We start from the raw sequence: 24366 nt of genomic DNA, 5'->3' as shown, positions 1-24366 counted from the left end.
TGGGAGACTACTCTTCTTCGCCCAAGTCAGAAACTGGTACTTGGAATGTTACGGAATTTATGGAGCTGCAAGTGGGAAATTTGAGTTGATTACATCCGGCATGTTATGAAGACATGGACTTAGCAATATCTTTGGCAATGGCGTCGTATGTGCAGATAAACCGTTCCTGTACATGTTCGATTGAAAACATGCGTGCCACCATTTGCATTCATGAACCCTCGCGAACGTTCCATGTTGTACATTGAGTCAACTAGTGTGTCTTTGTTCCGATTGTTATCACTGCATTCGATAACATTGGAATCACATGTTAGGTCGGAGATGGAAGTGGATCTTTATCGAAAGAATCAGCATTTTTATTAGTGAAAAATGTCATCTTCATCTATTTATCAAACCAAGCACGAGGCAAAGAATCTCCCAATGGAGAGCTACTGACCTTATCGTGTCAAGTATGTTTGGTAAGACGATACATGACACTTTTCACATCTCTCCAGTAAAAGTACCAAAGTTGGACATTTGGAAGATTTGAAGGGAATCGCAGCCTTTATCTCTAACGAAGATTCTCACATAATTGTTTACACAAAGGAATTAGAAAATTAACAGTTTCGTGTTATATTTATTCTAAATGCTTTTCATTGCTATCATGTCATAATCGTTTACAATCATGTCATAATCGTTTACAATCAGGTCATAATCGTTTACAATCAGGTCATAATCGTTTACAATCATGTCATAATCGTTTATAATGAGGTCATAATCGTTTACAATCATGTCATAATCGTTTACAATCAGGTCATAATCGTTTACAATCATGTTATAATCGTTTACAATCATGTTATAATCGTTTACAATCATGCCATAATCGTTTACAATCATGTCATAATCGTTTATAATCACAAGGTTCATGCTGGTAAAGCTGCTGAGTGGGACATTGACCAATCCAAGCCTGTACTCAACATCTGCAACGTTTTAAACAGTGAATGAGTGAGTTAGAATTTATCACTACGTCGGCAATATTTCAATCATATCGTGATGATATGACTGCACATCCAAGGTAAACAAGCATGACTTTGTAAAACGATATCATTAAGAGGACAATACAGTGTAAGAACGGGATATGGATCGACCTACAAGGGACCATGGGGACCTACAGGACTTTTGCTACTTTTCGCATGCACCTTTCCTGGATTTTCACCAGACCCTTTGGTGTTGGTGATTGTTCAGCAAACTAGCCGTAGTTGACGGCTAAACAATTGACGTAGGTACTACTTCGACGTCATTATGCTCATTTCAAGAGTGACTAACCATAGACAATGGCCACTGGTTATCACTCTCCGGGGACAGGAGAGTGCTGAACGCGACGTTGATGCCTTTTGTGTAGAGCTCTATTCACGCTGAAGGCAGAGCACGATTACCACGATGCCTGACTACCAGTCATTCAAACCTTCTCGTTACACTGAGTGAACATTGCAAAGAGACAAAGATGCCTTAAATTATGAGCCGACCGTGTGATTGTTTTACTGACATTAATAATAGATGTACCCACTACGCTTGTTTTTGTTCTCAGCGCATGCGGGAAATGCCCAAACAAAGACTGTACGACTTGGCATGAGAGTCGAGGGAGCGTTGGACGACACATTAATCGTAGCGAACATCTAAATATAGAGTAGGTATATATCTTATTCTTTGAGAAAGCCATAACCACAGTTACGCATGTGTGCCATTCGTTCATTACGACAGGTCGGTTGGTTGGTTTTACAGTTTTAGGGCGACAAGGGCCAGTAAACAGCCTATCTGAGCCTAACACATTGATTTCATTAAATAACAGCCGTATGTAACTGCCTTGTAATTTCAAGGGAATCGTTAATTAAAGTAACAGAAAGGGTAACAGTATCAGTATTACTTTAGACAGATAAATAACAGCCGTATGTAACTGCCTTGTAATTTCAAGGGAATCGTTAATTAAAGTAACAGAAAGGGTAACAGTATCAGTATTACTTTAGACAGATAAATAACAGCCGTATGTAACTGCCTTGTAATTTCAAGGGAATCGTTAATTAAAGTAAAAGAAAGGGTAACAGTATCAGTATTACTTTAGACAGATAAATAACAGCCGTGTGTAACAGCCTTGTAATTTCAAGGAAATCGTTAATTAAAGTAAAAGAAAGGGTAACAGTATCAGTATTACTTTAGACAGATAAATAACAGCCGTATGTAACTGCCTTGTAATTTCAAGGGAATCGTTAATTAAAGTAAAAGAAAGGGTAACAGTATCAGTATTACTTTAGACAGATAAATAACAGCCGTATGTAACCGCCTTGTAATTTCAAGGGAATCGTTAATTAAAGTAAAAGAAAGGGTAACAGTATCAGTATTACTTTAGACAGATAAATAACAGCCGTATGTAACTGCATTGTAATTTCAAGGGAATCGTTAATTAAAGTAACAGAAAGGGTAACAGTATCAGTATTACTTTAGACAGATAAATAACAGCCGTATGTAACTGCCTTGTAATTTCAAGGGAATCGTTAATTAAAGTAAAAGAAAGGGTAACAGTATCAGTATTACTTTAGACAGATAAATAACAGCCGTATGTAACCGCCTTGTAATTTCAAGGGAATCGTTAATTAAAGTAAAAGAAAGGGTAACAGTATCAGTATTACTTTAGACAGATAAATAACAGCCGTATGTAACCGCCTTGTAATTTCAAGGGAATCGTTAATTAAAGTAACAGAAAGGGTAACAGTATCAGTATTACTTTAGACAGATAAATAAGCATATCGAATAGCCTCCATAAGTAACCACTTTCATTTCTGAAAGACGAGATGGTTTTCTTTAGGTTCAGGTGACAGAGTGTTAAAACCATAGACTTACATCTAAGTCTTTCGAGGGCCTGTCTAGATAACATCATCCTTACGACAGAAACAAATTATTCAGAGTTATCCCCCGTGGATGTGTTGTTTCCCTGCAGTTGGTATTTTACAAATATAATGTCATGAGCAAATCTATCTTGGCTAACATAGAAATGTCGGTTTCTACGGAAGCGTATTAGGGCCACGGTGAAAAATTGTTTTGTTGTCACTTTCTCTTTCACTGATTACGTACTGTATCCTATGTAGGACTTATTATCACCTACGTAAGACTTACTATCTCCTACATAGGACTTACTATCTCCTACGTAAGACTTACTATCTGCTACATAGGACTTACTATCTCCTACGTAAGACTTACTATCTCCTACATAGGACTTAGTATCTCCTTCGTAGGACTTAATATCACCAACGTAGTACTTAGTATCTTCTACGTGGGACTTACTACTTAGTATCTCCTAAGACTACTTTACTATCTCCTACGTAGGACTTACTATCACCTACGTAGTACTTAGTATCTTCTACGTAGGACTTACTACTTAGTATCTCCTAAGACTACTTTACTATCTCCTTCGTAGGACTTACTATCACCTACGTAGTACTTAGTATCTTCTACGTATGACTTACTACTTAGTATCTCCTAAGACTACTTTACTATATCCTACGTAGGACTTATTATCACCTACGTAGGACTTACTATCTCCTACGTAGGACTTACTAGCACCTACGTAGGACTTAATATCACCAACGTAGGACTTACTATCTCCTACGTAGTACTTAGTATCACCTACGTAAGACTTACTATCTCCTAAGTAGGACTTGGGAATACTATCTTCTACGTAGGACTTACCATCTCCTACGTAGGTGCTAGTAAGTCCTATGTAGGAGATAGTAAGTCCTACGTAGATATACTCCAAAACGTTGTGTTTCTCCTAATATATAGGTTGACATTTATGAAAAATTTCTTTGTTTTCAAGTATATAATATAGCAGCTAAGTGTCCGATAATTTTGTTGGTTGTCTCAAATGTCTTATTTGGAGTCATTTCTTCAAGCAACGTGTTTCTTATCTGCATTCTCCTTTTCTTTGAGCTTAAAAATCCCCGAAATGTCTCTACACTATGGAGTCGTTATGCACAATTTCAAACTCCTAGTCACATACCGTGTTTGCCTCCATGTTTGTTTAAGGGGCAGCAGGGGAGGATAACTCTAAATCAAAGTTAACAAATCTGGTACTTCCTGTACTTCGCATTGCGCATTTATTACCAGAAGACAAGTCAATTACTAAGGTATCGATAGTCTCACGTACTATACAGATGCATCAATAGTTTTTCGTTTCTACCATCATTGCTATCTGAGACTCAACATTTGTTGAAATCAGTCGATAGTTCGATGCATCGTTACAGCCCGAGTGCTGGAGGTGGTGTTCTACATTTACAATATGCTGTGCATCAATCCTCTGCTGCGTTGTTGAAACAGCCATACACTGGATAAAAAGCTATGCGAAGGCTGTATCTTATCTAAAACAAACAAACCCAACAACTAATGTACAGTGTGTGTTGAAAAACAGTCCTGCATGCGCCAGTTCAGTAGGTGTCGAGACACATGTCGGGGCTGAGAAAAATGATAGGTTTCAATATGGTCACATCCACTGTAATATTGAGCCTACTTGTTCTTGGAGCTCAGGGCAGTATTGTGCCTGTTCCGTCGGGAGTTGATGCTCTCAACAATGCTGGAGAAGATGCGCCTTCGCCTTCCTCCTCATCTGTAACTGAACGCTGGTTTCAGCAGAAGCTTGACCACTTTACTGCCTCGGACGATCGCCACTGGAAACAGGTGAGGACTAGTGGGAACTGATATGTGCTCATTTGTCCAAAGGAACAACAGTTTTACTGTTACAGAGTAAGGTAGTCGATGTGTTGCTTAAAACCGCAGTCAGTATTTCTCCTATTTTGCGAAGGTCTATATATATTCGAGTCTGGTTGGCGCATGTCGATGCTCAGCCAGTTGAACACTGGATTCTCTGGTCGAGACTTAATTATGTACAAACTGCAGCCGTTATAGTGCTTCGTTAAACAAACATACCATTCCTACAGATGTCCCAGGTAGTTTTACGGTCAGGACCCTAAGTCTTCTATATATTTAAAGTATCATGTGACTGACGTATCATGTAATGATGAAAGATTTATGTTGTGTCTTCAGGGGCGAATGCAGTTTTTTTTCAGAAAGGTATTGGGAGGGAGCACACTCTTGAGAACAGGTGGTGCACACTACATTTCTATAATGATAAACGTTCAGGACAAAAGGACGGGATGCGTCATCCCAAGCCCCTTCTCTACACCCACTAGCCCCCTTGATCCGCCTATGTTATTTATGCTTGTTTTATGGCCTTTAGTAGATCTTGACCACCTGCGTTTAAGGACATCTGCGGGACAATATACAGATTCGAACACATCCGTATTAGAAAACCCCGATTCGAGGCTTCAGTAAATGTTAGTAAAATGCCAGTTTCCGGAGGGTTGTCTAGCTATTGTACCCGTGTGTAGCGATTGCAAAAACAGATCAAATGCCCTACTTTTGTGACCTCGACTACGCTATCACAATGATACGAATGTATCCGAGGTGAGCCGAGTGCCAATTGTTCTTAGCAACCCATGCTTGTCGTAATAGGTGACTAAAGGATAAAGTGGCCAGACTCGCTGACTTTTAGTAGTTGACAATTGCAAGTCATCCTGTCATCAGGGGGGTACTTATGATGTCAGGGAGTTTGGGTATTTTCTGCCCCCGGCGCGATTATTGACAGACTGCCGTCATGGTGCTGGATGCCAATGGGTTTTCGCAAACGTTTTTCGTAATTTGTATGAATCTCTGAACGTTGGCACAGTAAAAAGACGAGAATTTACGGATGTTAAATTCTTTATTTCGACGAACACAGTGTATTGTAGTAAATCATAACTCCTTCACCAGACGAGTGAAACAAACTACATGTTAACGACTGGGACAAGAAAAGGGAAACCAGTAGTTAATTAGCGTTAAACTGGTAGAATGTGTGTGGTATGGCCAGATAGAAGCCAGGGGTTATTTCTATTATGAACAACAACAAAAAAGATAACAGCTGTGGAATTAACAAAGGAAATAACGATAAACAAAAACATGTAGTGGCAAGGAATAAATCCTTAATTAGTGATAAGACCCGGGACTTGCTTTGCTTCCACATCTCTCAACTCCTCGAGTCATCGACCAATGATTATTTGGGTTAGAATTGGTCCTCAGCAATCAATACTCGATTAACCAACCTGAACAGACCTGGTGTCAAAAGAGATTTTCGCTGGTTCATTCATATGATTTTCACAACTATTTTGGCCTTTACACCAATTGGCATACACTTCTGTGGCTCATCAAAACACGACATTCCTTTGCGATCACGTGTTATATTTACCAAACTCCGAGATCAGGGGACAGCAAAGGTGATCGTTGAACGCGTTACGGTCACCACCTTCGAAGAGGGGACATGATCTGAGTTGTGGTGTGTGGTCATGTCCTATGCATAATGCTCAGGTCACAGATCAGTTGAAGTCAAGCAAGTGTATTTGTTCTCTGTCTCACCTAGCACAAAATGGGTACCCGGTGGCATAAGTCATGTGACTGTAAACATCGTATGCAGCTTGGGTTATCCGGGGTACTGATAGCAATATATTGTAAATGTGTTGTTTCAGTGAATTTCGTTACTGCTTTGGGCACACTTTCAATATATAAGAAACAATATTATTAGAATATGTTTTACAGATTGAAAATAGTACGCAGCTGAAAGGGTTCGGGAGATCTTGGCACCATCAGGTTGTAAGTCTCATCATCAGCTCGGGGCCCTTGCCCCCTTCTACACGCATCCCACACAGCGAACGGAACTTCTCTAGGAAACGCTGCCTAGTCGAACCTACCAAGAACTTTCCGGAGTGTGTGAAGAGTCCGTTCAGACTTCTGCATTACCCTGGTTGCCAGAAGGGCTGTGCTCCCAGTGCAGAACCCGGGTACTGCACCAAAGGCACCCAGAACAATGGGAGTCTGAGGTCCGCACACTTTGCATGCTTCTCCTGAATCACATTGCTATCAAGACGGACAGAAAATTCAATGATATAAATAAAACCGTTGGCTTTATGAAAAAGGACAAGATCAGGTTTATTTTCATTATTATTACTTCAGAGATATTTCATCAACGACAAGTTCTACAAGCCGGGTGGTCCTGCGTTCTTGTACATAGGACCAGAAGTGGCCCTGCCTGCCATATATGCAGAGAAAGGTGCCTGGTTGGAGTATGCCAAGACGCATGACGCCATCGGATTTGCATTAGAGCACCGCTACTATGGAAAAAGTCGACCCACAACGTTCGTCATTTTAAAAAAATTCTTTGAATTTTAATTTTAATTTTCTTAAATTTCTGGATATTGGGATTTCTTCTTGATTATTTGATCGATGTCTGTCATCTTCCAAAAAGTTGACAGTTTAGATTTTACGTGGTAAGAAGAAACAGATTTTGATAACATTAACATACCAAAATAAAATGAAATTCATTTTCATTCAGTAAAGTTATCTTTCCAACAAAACAGAATCTATTTCATCTGGGTTGATTAAGATATCCACCGGTTTCAGTTTGTAGGTGGTGTGAAGAATATAGCGAGGACTGATTGGGAATTTGAAATTGATAATTATTTTATGTAAAATTCAAAACCAAATGATGTTTTAAAACAAAAGTAAAGTTATACTAGCACGAATGACCAAACGTGATATTGAAGCATATATTGTTTACAATGTTTCAAAATCAGGGATGTGAGTACGGCCAACCTGCGATACCTGTCCGTTGAACAAGCGTTAGAGGATCTGGCCAGTTTCATCGTAGCATGCAACAAAGAGCACAATTTAAAAGACATCAAATGGATCACATTTGGAGGGTCATATGGAGGTATGCATATTGTATCTACAGCTATAATGACATAACAGGGTCCTCTTATTCTGGTCTGTTTTAACAATGGTCCGTAAAATCTGAACCAAATTGTAAACCGAGGGGTCGGGATAAAAATATAGTTCGTTTTATCCATCAATGATGTTTCAGCTTGTTACAAGCTTTTAAGCTCGTTACAAATAAGCTTCATGTTTGTGAGAGAACATGACGAATTCAGACATGATCATAGCAAACCACCGCACACAAAAAAATCAACAAAAACTACATGTTTCTTCACAACCCAGCAAAATCATTCACAAAATATCCAACACTTGATATCTACGAACAGTCCGTCAACAAAAACTACATGTTTCTTCACAACCCAGCAAAATCATTCACAAAATATCCAACACTTGATATCTACGAACAGCCCGTACGTTTCGTAAGAGACAGCCAACAGGGAGGACATTCGTGACCCACTCCTGTTATTTTGGGACAAGCCGAATACCCACTCGTGCCCTTCTGCAGGGACTTCATATTAGCGTAGGAACATCAGAACCTCTTTAAACAAGAACGATAACCCTGTTCGTATTCGATTCCGATGGTACTTAATATCACCGAGGAAATCGCACGTTTTATTGTTCTTCTGAGTTACATTTGTTCTTTTGTACATTTTCTTCTTCTAAACGAGCTAAGACCTCTTCAAAACAACTAACAGAAGGAGAAAACATGATCGTAATTACAACCAGCTCTTCCTCTTACATTTCCAAATGTATATTTCTAAGCAGTGTTAAAGAACCACAAATTGCGACTGATTTATTGAATATCTGAAAATTGACTGAAATATTTTTCTCAAACTAAACATTCGTGCAACCTTGATGGCATACCCCTGGTGGAATTTTTAATGTATTCGCGGAACCGAATATAAGTGACCACAAAAATGTCAGACTAAAACGTAATCCCAAAGTGGAAGACTGAAGTTGATTAGTTACATGTAGACATACTATTATTGTTTTTGATGTATAGTTACTGTTTTAACAATGTTGGAAGCTCTCGTACAATCTCCAAAACAAGCCGGCAAGATACACTCCGTAATACACTCATTTGGACCTTCGAGAGCCGATATCACAACCGTCAGTCTCATGATTCTTATAGAAAAAAGCCTTCACATTTCACAGCACAATTCTGTCAGCTCTGTGTCATACATGTTTATGGTTTGTTGTACAATAATATAATGTCATACACGATTTAAGTAGTCGGGATTAATTTTTATCAAAGCAACGCCCCACAACGCGCGGTCTGACTGGTTTGTCGTCTTTTAGCACATAGCAAGCATCGAGACGGTGAAAAGTCTTCTATAATGTTACGGAAAGGGGCGAGTGGTGACGAATGACATAGCAAGCATCGAGACGGTGAAAAGTCTTCTATAATGTTACGGAAAGGGGCGAGTGGTGACGAATGACATAGCAAGCATCGAGACGGTGAAAAGTCTTCTATAATGTTACGGAAAGGGGCGAGTGGTGACGAATGACATAGCAAGCATCGAGACGGTGAAAAGTCTTCTATAATGTTACGGAAAGGGGCGAGTGGTGACGAATGACATAGCAAGCATCGAGACGGTGAAACGTCTTCTATAATGTTACGGAAAGGGGCGAGTGGTGACGAATGACATAGCAAGCATCGAGACGGTGAAAAGTCTTCTATAATGTTACGGAAAGGGGCGAGTGGTGACGAATGACATAGCAAGCATCGAGACGGTGAAAAGTCTTCTATAATGTTACGGAAAGGGGCGAGTGGTGACGAATGACATAGCAAGCATCGAGACGGTGAAACGTCTTCTATAATGTTACGGAAAGGGGCGAGTGGTGACGAATGACATAGCAAGCATCGAGACGGTGAAACGTCTTCTATAATGTTACGGAAAGGGGCGAGTGGTGACGAATGACATAGCAAGCATCGAGACGGTGAAAAGTCTTCTATAATGTTACGGAAAGGGGCGAGTGGTGACGAATGACATAGCAAGCATCGAGACGGTGAAACGTCTTCTATAATGTTACGGAAAGGGGCGAGTGGTGACGAATGACATAGCAAGCATCGAGACGGTGAAACGTCTTCTATAATGTTACGGAAAGGGGCGAGTGGTGACGAATGACATAGCAAGCATCGAGACGGTGAAAAGTCTTCTATAATGTTACGGAAAGGGGCGAGTGGTGACGAATGACATAGCAAGCATCGAGAGGGTGAAAAGTCTTCTATAATGTTACGGAAAGGGGCGAGTGGTGACGAATGATATTTGAACATAGCAAGCATCGAGACGGTGAAAAGTCTTCTATAATGTTACGGAAAGGGGCGAGTGGTGACGAATGACATAGCAAGCATCGAGACGGTGAAAAGTCTTCTATAATGTTACGGAAAGGGGCGAGTGGTGACGAATGACATAGCAAGCATCGAGACGGTGAAAAGTCTTCTATAATGTTACGGAAAGGGGCGAGTGGTGACGAATGACATAGCAAGCATCGAGACGGTGAAACGTCTTCTATAATGTTACGGAAAGGGGCGAGTGGTGACGAATGACATAGCAAGCATCGAGACGGTGAAAAGTCTTCTATAATGTTACGGAAAGGGGCGAGTGGTGACGAATGACATAGCAAGCATCGAGACGGTGAAAAGTCTTCTATAATGTTACGGAAAGGGGCGAGTGGTGACGAATGACATAGCAAGCATCGAGACGGTGAAAAGTCTTCTATAATGTTACGGAAAGGGGCGAGTGGTGACGAATGACATAGCAAGCATCGAGACGGTGAAAAGTCTTCTATAATGTTACGGAAAGGGGCGAGTGGTGACGAATGACATAGCAAGCATCGAGACGGTGAAAAGTCTTCTATAATGTTACGGAAAGGGGCGAGTGGTGACGAATGACATAGCAAGCATCGAGACGGTGAAAAGTCTTCTATAATGTTACGGAAAGGGGCTAGTGGTGACGAATGACATAGCAAGCATCGAGACGGTGAAAAGTCTTCTATAATGTTACGGAAAGGGGCGAGTGGTGACGAATGACATAGCAAGCATCGAGACGGTGAAAAGTCTTCTATAATGTTACGGAAAGGGGCGAGTGGTGACGAATGACATAGCAAGCATCGAGACGGTGAAAAGTCTTCTATAATGTTACGGAAAGGGGCGAGTGGTGACGAATGACATAGCAAGCATCGAGACGGTGAAAAGTCTTCTATAATGTTACGGAAAGGGGCGAGTGGTGACGAATGACATAGCAAGCATCGAGACGGTGAAAAGTCTTCTATAATGTTACGGAAAGGGGCGAGTGGTGACGAATGACATAGCAAGCATCGAGACGGTGAAAAGTCTTCTATAATGTTACGGAAAGGGGCGAGTGGTGACGAATGACATAGCAAGCATCGAGACGGTGAAAAGTCTTCTATAATGTTACGGAAAGGGGCGAGTGGTGACGAATGACATAGCAAGCATCGAGACGGTGAAAAGTCTTCTATAATGTTACGGAAAGGGGCGAGTGGTGACGAATGACATAGCAAGCATCGAGACGGTGAAAAGTCTTCTATAATGTTACGGAAAGGGGCGAGTGGTGACGAATGACATAGCAAGCATCGAGACGGTGAAAAGTCTTCTATAATGTTACGGAAAGGGGCGAGTGGTGACGAATGACATAGCAAGCATCGAGAGGGGGGACAAGTCTTCATGTTGGTTACGGAAATTCTTCCCTACTTAGAAATGTTTATCGATGACTGCCATTAGCCTGACTGAAATGTGTAATTTAAACATGTATCCGAACATTTAGCGGATAAATCCACTATGTGTGAGTGATTTAAATTTAAGGTCACCTCGGCAATATTTAAGCCACACAGTGAGGAGAAAAGTTGTGCAGTATATTCAAGCCGTTAAATATCCGGTCCTCGAAAATGGTGTCTAAAAGTAGCATAATAGTTCTAAAACTATTATAATTATGAACACAATACAATATAAAAATAAAAACAAACAAACAAAAACAGGAAAAGATTAAAGGACGCCAACAAATGAACTTTGATCACCATACTAGGAACCACGGGGACTTACAGTGTCCTTTGGTACCCGCATGGGACCTAGCTGGCTTTACGCCATCCCTTCAGCAGGAAAGTTAAACCATAACTGAAAATCACAAAATGCTACGTGTGAAAATCTGGTAATTTAAATGTACTTCAAAAGAATTAGGACTCACGTTCTCTCTCAGTGACAAAGTGTTTCGATACAGCTGCACTATATCTTGAAGTGTGTAGCATTGTAACTTTAGATTAGACAGTGCCCATTTGGAGTATCAAGCATAAGTCGAAATGATAAATCTCTGATTTGTTGAAGGGCTACTGTCAACATGGATGAGACTGAAGTTCCCACACCTTGTTGCGGGAGCAGTCGCCCACAGTGCACCCCTCGCTGTGCCAACGATTGCTCCAGGTGAGTCCAAGTTACCCGCAACGGTAGTCGTGTTAGAACGTATCACCAGCATATTTCCTATTTTTTTAATATGTCCGAGTGGGATCCCGTGACTGGACGGATTTCATGTTGTCATGAAGACGCGTACCACAGTTATTTACGTTCAGTACAGAACCTGATCTTGTTGTATGTCAAAGCGTACACGAAAAGTGCTTGACGTAACGTGGAGCCAATAGCTAAACGTGCTTGACGTAACGTGGAGCCAATAGCTAAACGTGCCTGACGTAACGTGGAGTCAATAGCTAAACGTGCCTGACGTAACGTGGAGCCAATAGCTAAACGTGCTTGACGTAACGTGGAGCCAATAGCTAAACGTGCCTGACGTAACGTGGAGTCAATAGCTAAACGTGCCTGACGTAACGTGGAGCCAATAGCTAAACGTGCTTGACGTAACGTATAAACAACGGGTGGACGTGAGGAAGGATAGGACACTGTGCTCCCCCAAACGGGTACGTCCCGGTCTTGTCCCAGTTGGTCTCTAATTCAAGATGGTAATGCACCAACAAATAATTTGTAGCAGTGCCACATTGGGTCAGTTCCGTTTCCACGTTAATGTTATTCGAGACTGGATAACAGTTTCTTGTGAATGTGTGCCTGGCATTATGTGTCGGAGATCTGACTGACATATTTCTGTTGGGCTGTAAGGAAGATCGATTTGTTGGTCTGTTGTTTAACGCCACACTCAGCAATATGCCAACTATAAGGCGGCGACTCTGTGTATAAGAGTCTGGACAAGACAATCCCGTGATGACAAGGATGAGCATCGATCTGCACAATTTGGATACGAGGACATGAGTTCAGCACTAGACAATAGCTCAACTTTAAAAGCCCACGCTGCAGTTTTGCGTATTGAATCCCATTTTCTCTGACCAATTAAGACTGATGCAGTTTGTTTGATTGTTGTTAGTTTCACACCGCTCACAGCTCTAAATAATCGAGTGATCATTTTCGAGTAACTTCATTAGCTTTAATTCATTAATTGATTTACTATGACATTTAACAAGCTAGTGGGGATGACCGCCCTTGCGGCGAGGATGAGTTGCTGAAGAGCAATTCTAAACCCGGATCTTCAAGGGCCAAGAGTGGTTTGTAGTGAGGGAGTGAGTTTAGATTTAACGTCAAATCGGCAGTATTTCAGCCATATTGTGACGAGAACATGTAATTGCGTTACATAATAATTTAGGGTAAATTATAGAAACGTGACATCGACGGACAATGAAACCGACTAGAGCATCGCAATATCAAGAAATAAAACCAGCATATATCTCTAAAATAAGACTTGAAATTAGGACAATACAAGGTCATGAGTGGTTGTAAATATCATGAAACTGAACAGGTACACGATCAAAAGAACAACGGAGGAAGTACAAACGATACTTTCAGTTCCAGGTGGCGACAAATTGTCCAGTATTACATGAAACTATTGCCCAATGGCAAATGAAACTATTGCCCAGTTTCACACGAAATTATTGCCCAATGACACGTGAAACTATTGTTCAGTATCACATGAAACTATTGTCCAATGGCACATGAAACTATTGTCCAATCTGACATGAAACTATTGTCCAATCTCACATGAAACTATTGCCCACTGGCACATGAAACCATTGCCCAGTTTCACACGAAATTATTGCCCAATGACACGTGAAACTATTGTCCAATCTCACATGAAACTATTGCCCACTGGCACATGGAACTATTGTTCAATCGCACATGAAACTACTGTTGATCTAAAATGATATCAGGTATCACGATTCGTCTGACATTTTCCCTTTCAGGTGAACTTAGGTCTCGACCAAGAAATTACATGTACACGTTCCATAAAACAATTCCTTTGCTTCTATTCCAGAATATTTAGTAGGGGCCGGAGAAGACATGCGCATTGTGCCAGGATGCTACGAGACTGTGTCTGCAGCTTTTGATAAAGTTAGGGAAATTCTGAAAACGGATTCTGGAGTGAAGACTCTGCAGAATCTATTCAGGTGAGGGTAATTCGAGAACTGATTTTTAGAAACAGCTTTCCGCGAGTGAGACAAGTACCATTGCGACAGCGTCATTATCATTCTGACGTCATAACATACAGTTAGGAAATAAACTTACTGTGATGGAAAACCAGAGGCATATTATACGTTCTTCACTGGTCACGATGGGATCATGACTTGAAGTACCCTCGATGTTTGTTAACATCGAGGGTATATCAAACCGTGGACCCCGAGGGACTAGTGAACAACGTATTTATCTTACCGAACACGCCTCAGTTTTGTTAATTTTGAACTGTTTGAAGCACGGGTATCTGATCGTACACCTCAGCCAACCTGTGTCAATCAAACATCGAATCTTGCATCTTACTCTTTTCTCCTCTGGGTATTGTCTTAGTACTTAATACTCAGACGGACTACATTTGGACGTTTTTGTCAAAATTTATTTATTGGAAAGAGAGTCAAATGTTTTCGTAGCCATCGCTAGATTCTGCGGACACAAGAAAATTTAGATTTAGAGATTTCTCCCTTCCTTCGATTTCCATTCTCAAAACATCGGTAATTTCCGTGTATCATGTGACATTTAATGCTATTCGAGATGAAAAGAGCAACTACCACGAAGTACCGAATGAGTTGCTATGCAATGCACCTCGTTGGTACACGGGGTACATTGAAAACAATAGATGAGCGCTCAGCCAAACAGACAGCAACATTTATGTGTGAGTTAAGATAAACTGTGTTGGAAAATCAGACGTATAGTAAAAGTTGTTCTCTGGTCACGAGGGGTGCATGGGTTGATGTGTCTTCGATGTTTGTTTATGTTACATGCTATGGAACATAAACAAATATCGAGGTACATCAACTCGTGGGCCCCGGGGGACCAATGAACAACATATTTATCTTACCGAACACACCAGTGTTGATTTTGAATTGTTTTGAATCCTGTGTATTGGGTGGTACACTTCAGCCAACCCGTGTGAATCAAACGATTTAAAGGGGCACTGATGCGGAGCAGTTTCCGTGGACTGGTGGTTTCGTTTGTTATTGTTTTTCTCCCGTGAGTACCCCTTGAAATGTAGCTGCTTATTCCGCAGGTATTGTCTTAATAAAGTCGCCGCGGTGTAATTCCTTTCTTAATATTCACAGGGACTACATTTGAACGTTTTGTCAAAATTCATATTTATTCGAATGCGAGGCAAATCTTGTCGTAGCCACCGTTTGATTTTGCAAGCGACACAAGAAACAGATTTAGAGTTATCTCCCTTCAATCGATATGCCTTCGCGAAACATCGGTAAATCCCGTGCATCATGCGTGATTCAATGTTATTCGAGATAAAGAAGTACTACCACGAAATACCGAATAAGTTGCCATTGGCAGCGGGGTACTTTGAAGTGCATCTTGCATGTAACCGGGCGGGTAATACAATTTGGTACGCCATTACTTAGTGGACAAATGCATGTATCACTGTATGAAGGTATGAAGCTAATGTGACATGGCGGTGAACAACAGAAACTCGCTTCACTTTCTGTACCCGTATGACGAAACGAAATCAGACATTGGGTTTGACGAGCTGCCCTAGTGCATAATGTGAACATTTATGATGACATCATAGTGCTTTTCCTTGTCTGTTTAGGGTTTGTAATTTTGACCAGACAAACCGGCTGGATGTTGAAAATCTGATGATGGATCTAGTGACTCCAATTGTATCAACAATACAGTTCAATAACATCAACCCAGGCACACTGGTATGTTCATGCAGATGTTGAAACAGTTCAGTCAGATATTTTTCATTTTGTTTTATTCATTCCCATGTTTACTTACTTTCTTACATAGTTACAGGCATTCCAGCAATATTCCAGCAATATCACAGAGGGCGACACCAGATACTAGTTGTATCTCTGGATACATTCAAGTTCAAACAATGGATGTGCGTACTTTGAAGTCTACTAGATCATGATGCTTTCCGTTTAATAAAATAGCCTATGTGCACGAAAGCGTTTGTGCGTGTGTATGTGCAAGCTATTTGTGTTTTGGGCTGCATTGAGTTCATTCCAAAGACAAAACCTGCCGTGGTGCGTGGACGTGCTTGAGAGTAGTGATTTTGTGCTGGTCAATGCCAGTTTCTAATGCAAACCTCGATGTATGTGTTGGTGTGTGCCGCTGAGAGGCTCGAGATTGCTCAAAGATGTTGTGCACTCCATGCTTAATGTTCATCGGTGGGGTAGCCTAGTGTTTACAGCGTTCGCTCGTCACGCCGAAGATTCAGGGTCGTTTTCCCACATGGGTACAATGCCTGAAGGCCATTTATGGTGTATCCCACCGTGATATTGCGGGAATATTGCAAAAAGCAGCTTAAAATCAAACTCACCCGATCACCCATGTTTGATTTGGTCCTGTGTATATTCTGTAGATGCTTATTCCAAATCAAACGATATCCTCAATGTGCAACGTGCTGACCGACAAGACCACGGGATCTCCTCTACAACGCCTTGCTGAGTATGCCCGTATCTACAACCAGAACTATACAGTACAGAAAGATCAGTGCCGCAACACAACATTCGCCTCCCTTGTCAGCACAGGAAGCGTCATCAACTACGAGAACAATGATGGATTTTCAAGTGCGGTTACTCTTCTGTAACATGTGTGATATTGGAAATGTCATTTCTCAGTAAATCCGATATTTCGAGGGCGGTTAAGACGCCCTAGAATTATTGGAACCGAGTCTAGTCTAGTACCACAGTCTAGTCTATCCTTAAATGAAAAAGGTGTAATACCGCATATAACATGTGTTAACTAAAGTTGACCACTTACACAAAGGCGCCATCTATTCATACAGAGATTTTTGCATTAAGTATAAGTTTTTTCAGTTCACTCCCAAAACTGCAAACCACTACAATAAGTAACTGGGTTTACCAACTTGGCACTTTACCAACTTGTTTGTTTACCAACACTTTTTTCCCTAAAGGATCGTGATAGGAAAAGTTCAATTCATTTGTTTCCTGTTGTGTATATATTTTCATTCAAATATCTCTATCAGTATCTTGTCTGTCTTTGGTTTGCATAATGTAAGGACAGGACATAAAGTTAAGGAGACAAATACACACAACGAGGTCCTCGTCCTTAATGTTGTCGATGTTTCCCGCTTGCGAGTGAGTGAACATTTGAAGTCACATCGGCATTGTGCAGCTGTTTCGTGACTAAGAAAGTTGTAAATTAGTTGCTAATTACCAGATTAGCAGAAATAGAAATAAAAGTTGAAATGCTGAAACAACTGAAATACATCACTTTATGTTGAATTTGAAATTCCAGTTCGTCAGTGGAGATATCAACAATGCACCCAAATTGGGGTGTTCGTGGCGACAACGTCAGATAGGCAGCCTCTTGGGAACGCAGTAAGTGAAGAGTGAGTACACATCCTAAATTTCATTTAAAAACAAACCCCCATTCACCTTATATTCGTAACAGACAACCTGTCGTAAATAGGTATTGTTTTTCGCGGTCGATCCTAGAACACTATATAAACAGAAATGCTAACTAGCATGGTTCTTATCGGTATATCAGTCACGATTTGTCAGAATATATGTAGGACAACGTAATGAGTAGTGAGTCTAGTTTTACGCCGCTTTTAGCAATATTCCAGCAATATCACGGCGGACAACAGTTATGGGCATCACACATTATACCCATCTGCGGATCAAACCCGGTTCTTCAGCGTGACGAGCGAACGCTTAACCAGAAGGCTACCTGACCGCCCCAGTATAACATAAACAGTGACGCACGACTGTGATGTTCGTTGGATAAGGGTAGCAACGCCCAAGGACGCAAAACGCAAAGATTATCATAGAACCCTTACTTTATATAGTGGACTCCTAAGACAGCTTTGTATTAGGGACCCAGGAGTGAACTTGTTGGTATTTCAACCAAAGCTCTCCTAATCATGGCAAAACTGGTCATCTTGAAAATGTTCTTTACTATGACAAAATGATCGATGGCTAGGCATATATGGATTTTCTGTAAACGAGGACGATTCATGGTATGGGTATAGGACTGATGTCTGATACGACATCGCCGCATTACAACGTCATCTTGACGAATAGTCCAGTGAATGGATTCTGTTCTGTGTTTGGTTCAAATGAATCGTTTAAATGCATTGATACAGAAAAGGTGTAATGATGAATTATGTACTTGATTTGTATTTTTACAGTTACTACTACAAAATATGTGAAGGTATGTTTGGTCCGGCGTTCAATCAGTCCTTGGTGAAACGTGGGCATGACGACATCATCATGAACTACGGCGGCCTTGACATTCGGGTAACCAACGTCATCTACACGCAAGGAACAGATGATCCATGGATCAAGTATGGCTTCACCAGAAATCCTAACCCCAGGGCATACGCCGTAGTTGTCAAAGGTATGTCAGTGAGTTCAAATAATTATTTATGGTCACGTAAGCATGTGATCACCACGTCGAAGAATCGAATTATTGTGTGAACCCCTTTGTCCCCATGTCTAGTTTTTATTTTGAATGATTTCATGACATATGAATACCATCTTCAACCTACTTATTTAGCTACAAGTGAGTAAAAATCTAAAGTGAATCGGCAATATTTCAGCCATATAGTGACTAAAACTACTTTTATATCCACAATGCAGACACGTAATATATCATAAAACCATGTCAAAGAAGGATTACTAGATCATAATTACTAGATTATTACAAATTGAGTCAAAACTAGATAGCATGTGTCTTTAAAGGTTGAATGCTATATTTGGTCAAAACAGTGTACTGTTTTGGGGAAGATCACCATACTTGGGATCATGGGGACTTACAGTATTTTTATGGACCCTACCTGGATTAATACCATCACACAAAATGAGCGTATTTCCCAAATATACTAACGTTAATAAATATAAGTGTCATCCGGCGGCCTTATAAACAACGTTAAAAACCCACATATCCATCTAAACTGTCAGATTTACACACGTTTAAAACGGTATTAAAATTAACGAACGATCAGCTCTTCATTTGCATGTATTTCACATGTGTAAATGTGGTTAGTGTTTTGATGTAATTTCCTGCCTGTGTAACATATGAAAATACTGTGATCATTAATGGATTTAAATTACAAACGACTATCGACGAAGGACAGTGAAACAACTGGATTATCACCGATAGAAACGCAAAGCCAGTTATGAAATCTAAAACGTTTTAATTTTAATTTTAATTGATTTAATTTTAATTATAGAAGACAGCACAGCATATAATCAGGCTATCAACTGAAGGTAGATCACCATACTAGGACCATGGGGTCTTACAGTGACTTTGCTACTTGCATGGACAATAGTTGGATTTACACCATCCATTCAGATCTTAGTAATTTTGACACCCTAGCTATAAATTAAAATAACACATATACTGCAGTTTAAAAATAATAGTATGTTTAAATTTTCTTGAATTGTTTTGGGACTTACATATCTGTCAAAAACTAAAGATACATTATTGAAACCTGTCTGCAAAGGACAGTAAAACCAACTACAGAACTGTAAAACATCAGAGATATAAATGTTAAAGTAGTAATTAAATATCAAACATAACAGCTATAGATAAACAAATCGATATAAAAACAGAACATTCCAACCCAACGCCGATCTTGAGGAGCTCTCTATGGTAAATATTCCCAACAGGAATCCTGCACCAGAACACGCTGGATAGATGGCATCTGTGTGCGTGCTCCAGTCAATTATTTCTAAGCCACAATTGGTTTACATACAAGTATGTACTTCAATCGGCTGCGATTCGTGTGCGTTCGTCATTCACGACTGACGACCTTGACCTTGATCTACCAAGCGATGCAAAAACAGCAGGTTGGCTGGAGTAAATGAAACACAAACATAAACATTTCTTGCACACATATATTTATTTATTTAAGAATATACAATCAAGATATTTTAACTTGCCATGTTCACAGCAATTAGTGGGTGGGTTAGTATAGGTAACAGTAGCAGTATTTGAACAATATGTACGGCGAGGGACGCCAAAAATGAGCTTCACACATTTCGGAAGTCGAACCCAAATCTTTGGCGTGACAAGCGAATAATTTCACCCAAATGCCTTGCATCCTAGAACCAGTCACTGGGGTGCAATTGCAACGATGCTAGCTGAACCTGTGACTGAGTGCCAGCATCTTGAAAGCTCTAAAACTCTGCTCATTGATCCATCTGAAGTGGTTACGCTGTTGAGTTGCAATGAATTAACATATTTGATGGCAAATGGAAACAGTAAGCAAGAGACGATCAGTCTCTCTCGTCCGCCAAAATGGTTAAAAGTCAACTTGATAAAATGACGCGAATGCTTCCCTGTTAATGTTGAGTTTGCAAAAAGAAAATCGTTCAATTTATTTGGAGACGTTTTATCGGAATTGTTGTACATTCTAGCGCTGGTTCCACCCAAAATGTCAAATATGAATGCATGTGGGCTATCACCATCAGTGACCCCCTTCCCCTACCGCTATTTGTTAAGCTTTCTTTTTTTTATACAAGGTTGTGTCCACCCAACCCAACATCGCACCCAAACCCTAAAATCACCATCAACCCCCTACCAACTCTACTAGCCATAAATTATGAACGGTCCCTTATTATGTTGCAGGCGTCGGTCACGTGGCAGCAATATTACCATCCTCCACTTCAGACAGTGTTGACTTGAAAAATGCTCGTCTGGAAATCCAGCGCCTCATTGGTCAGTTTATATCATCACGTGATCCAGCCATTGTGGGATGAAGAGCTGTGCACTGTGACATGAAGATACGCCAATGGCAATTCAATACTTAATCGTACAAATCAGTGAGTGAGTTAAGTTTTACGCCGCATCAGCATTATTCGAGCTATGTGGCGATGGTCTATATTATCGAGTCTGGATCAGACAATCCAGTGATCAATAGCATGAGCATCGATACGCAAATGAAAAGGCCAATAGACACGAAATTCTTCAATAAAAGTAAGTGTTTAAACGAAACTTGTGTACACAATGTTATAGTTTATGACACTAATCCCTAGAACAGTGCCTTTTTCGTGGGGGATGCACACAGACATTAAAAGCACAAGTGACCTTTATCACAATCCTTACTGGACAATCAAGATAGCATACTCCTTACTGGACAATCAAGACAGTATACTCCTTACCAGCCAATCAAGATAACAATCCTTACTGGAAAATAATGATAACATACTCCTTACTGGACAATCAAGACAGCATACTCCTTACCAGCCAATCAAGATAACAATCCTTACTGGAAAATAATGATAACATACTCCTTACTGGATACTCAAGATAGTGTTATCTTTACTGGACATTGAAGATAACGTAATCATTACTGGAGAATCAAGAAAACATACACCCTACTGGACAATCAAGGTGACACAATCCTTACTGGACAATCAAGGTGTCATAAGCTTTACTAGACAAGCAATATAACACAGTCCTTACTCGAAAAACAAGATAACTTAATCCTTATTGGACTATCAAGATAACACAATCTCTGTTTTACAAGCAATATAACACAATCCTTACTCGAAAAACAAGATAACATAATCTCTATTTTACAAGCAATGCAACACAATCCTTCCTGGACAATCAAGACAACATAATCCCCACTTGACAAACAAAATAAAACAATCCTTCCTGGACACTAAAGATAAACCAGACATTATTATTTGTAGATCACGCTTGAATAATGTCGTGAGAAGATATAATACCAGAGAAGACGTTTGTTCATTGTTTCTGAACCTGTTGAATGTAGAAGAACATGGCCATTTTGGAGTTGGACATACGGAGTCAAACCTCGAAAAACACATTTACTCGTAAGGAAGTGCATATATTTATAGCCTCGTTAATGCCAAGAGGTAATTGAGCACAACATGGAGTCATTTGCTTCTGACAACCTTTTAGAAGCGATTTCCGCACCAATCTATGTGTCAGTGAGGATCGTTCGCGAAAGACTTCAACGGCAGTGCAACCATGACATGAAATGTTTAATCAAGTTATAGCTCGGCTGTGAGAAAACACACCTGAATTATGAAATCCTATAGCGTGATGACTTGAAGGTGCCAAACAAAAAAATCATCGTTTATTAAACATGCAATCTTTTATATAGTTAACATTGTACTTTCAGAAGATCCGATCCGTGAAGGTCCGGGGTAGAATAGGCCTTCAGCAACCCATGCTTGCCATAAAAGTCCACTATGCTTGTCACAAGAGGCAACTAACGGGATCGGGTGGTCAGGTTCCCTGACTTGATTGACTCATGTCATCGGTTCCCAGATGCGAAGATCGATGGTCATGCTGTTGATCACTGGATTATCTGGTCCAGACTCGATTATTTACAGACAGCCGACATGTACCTGTAATATTGCTCAGTTCGGCGTAAAACTCACTCACTCAGAATAATTAATACTAATGAGACACAGAGATTTTTTTTACGGAGAGCCTTCATACTGGAAATAACTGTTTGAATTTGGAGTAAGAGAGTTCATATACATCGTCACATCGGCAATATTTCAGCCATCGTTCCGAGATCAATTATTCATCATATTAAAGATCAATAAAATTAGAAATCTTTTCGAAGAGTAGTAATTCACGACAGTATCACATATATTTAGGTAAAACTTGCATGTTTTCATGAAACGACTTTGTTAACGTGCACAAAGCAGTATAAAACGGATCGCCAGCAACTGAGGGTCACATTACTCAGGACCTTGGAGACTGATTGCGTATTCGACCTCAGATGACACCGTTTGGGTATTTAGTCGAGTATTGTCGATTAAGACATTGCCAAACTGCACCGCTAAATGAAAATGTTTTAATTAGCGGGTTTGTTGTTTAACGTTGCACTCAACCATATTCCGGTTTGTAAAAACTCGAGTCTGGACCTGACAATCCAGTGATCATTAGTATGATCATCAGTCTACGCAAATGAGATACGACATGTGTCAACCAAGTCAACGTGACTGACCACTCGGTCCCCTTAGTCGCTTGTTACGACAAATATAGGTTAGTGAAGACCTTTTCTATCCCGGATCTTCACAGGTAGAAAATGCATTGATAGTAGTATAGCATGAGTGACATGTTTCCAGTTTCAGAGGTCCACTCCCATCTTGCTTCTGTGGAGTCACGACAAGAAGTAAATGAAAAGAAGATTGATACAATCCTAAAGCAGATGCAAAGCGTGGAATCAGATACTAAAGCAGAGCAAGGTGCACATGTAATCGTCTCTTAGGCTTCTTATTTCCTTCTAAACATTCAAGACCGTACAAGAGTAATTTTGTATGCATCTTTTTTCCGGCAACGAACTTAAACTCTTTATCATTATATTGTTTACGTAGGTGCCTATGATAAAACGATTTCTTAAACAGTGACGGGCGATAACGCAGGAATGAAATTGCAAAAGGATACTTGACAGATAATTGTCTCATCACAATGAAATTACATCAGGATACTTGGCAGATAATTGTCTCATCACAATGAAATTACACAAGGATACTTGACAGATAATTGCCTCATCACAATGAAATTACATAAGGATACTTGGCAGAGAACTCTCTCATAACAATGGCATGACGTCACCAATCGCTTTATCACTGAAGCCGATAAGATTTCGTGTTATCATTGCTCTTTACAAACTGGAAAATATAAAACTTAAGTTTTTGTAACGCCTATGATCTTGTCCATCTGTCTTCTGATATCAAATAGATACACGTCCCTGGAATACATGCATTAATCCACTTGTACAAAAGTCTTTTTGAGGATGATATTTTCTGTATCATTTTAGGGGCCGAACAATCATATTAATTTGTCAGGACTTCGAGAAAATATCGAAAACACGTGGTGAAAAGGTTCGAAGACCCGCGTTTGATTTCCTACATGGTCACAATGTGTGAAGCCCTATTTCTGGTGTCCGCGACCGTAATATTGCTAAATGCGACTCACTATACCTTGACAGTTTACCTCCTAATCTGTGTTATCATTTCAGAGGGAACAAATCAACAATTCACACGCATTAAACTATAGCATATTTACGCCCTTCAGTT

At 40.2% G+C, this 24366-nt stretch overlaps 1 protein-coding gene and 1 pseudogene across 1 annotated transcript; both read left to right on the top strand.

Annotated features, from left to right (window-relative positions):
* LOC137280851 (uncharacterized) overlaps positions 1 to 24366 on the top strand; it is a 539924-nt pseudogene that overhangs the window by 512249 nt on the left and 3309 nt on the right.
* On the top strand, positions 4417 to 22875 carry LOC137282354 (putative serine protease K12H4.7). Its single transcript, XM_067814099.1, has 10 exons — positions 4417 to 4701; positions 7066 to 7247; positions 7686 to 7822; positions 12167 to 12262; positions 14151 to 14283; positions 15915 to 16026; positions 16692 to 16899; positions 17591 to 17684; positions 18486 to 18694; positions 20930 to 22875. The coding sequence occupies exons 1-10, from the start codon at positions 4471 to 4473 to the stop codon at positions 21058 to 21060; spliced, it is 1533 nt and encodes a 510-aa protein (XP_067670200.1). The 5' UTR covers positions 4417 to 4470; the 3' UTR covers positions 21061 to 22875.

Source organism: Haliotis asinina, chromosome 4 (assembly GCF_037392515.1).
Source record: "Haliotis asinina isolate JCU_RB_2024 chromosome 4, JCU_Hal_asi_v2, whole genome shotgun sequence".
In the NCBI taxonomy this organism is placed as follows: domain Eukaryota; kingdom Metazoa; phylum Mollusca; class Gastropoda; order Lepetellida; family Haliotidae; genus Haliotis; species Haliotis asinina.
The sequence above is the reverse complement of the archived record's forward strand: the minus strand, read 5'-3'. Positions and strand labels throughout refer to the sequence as shown.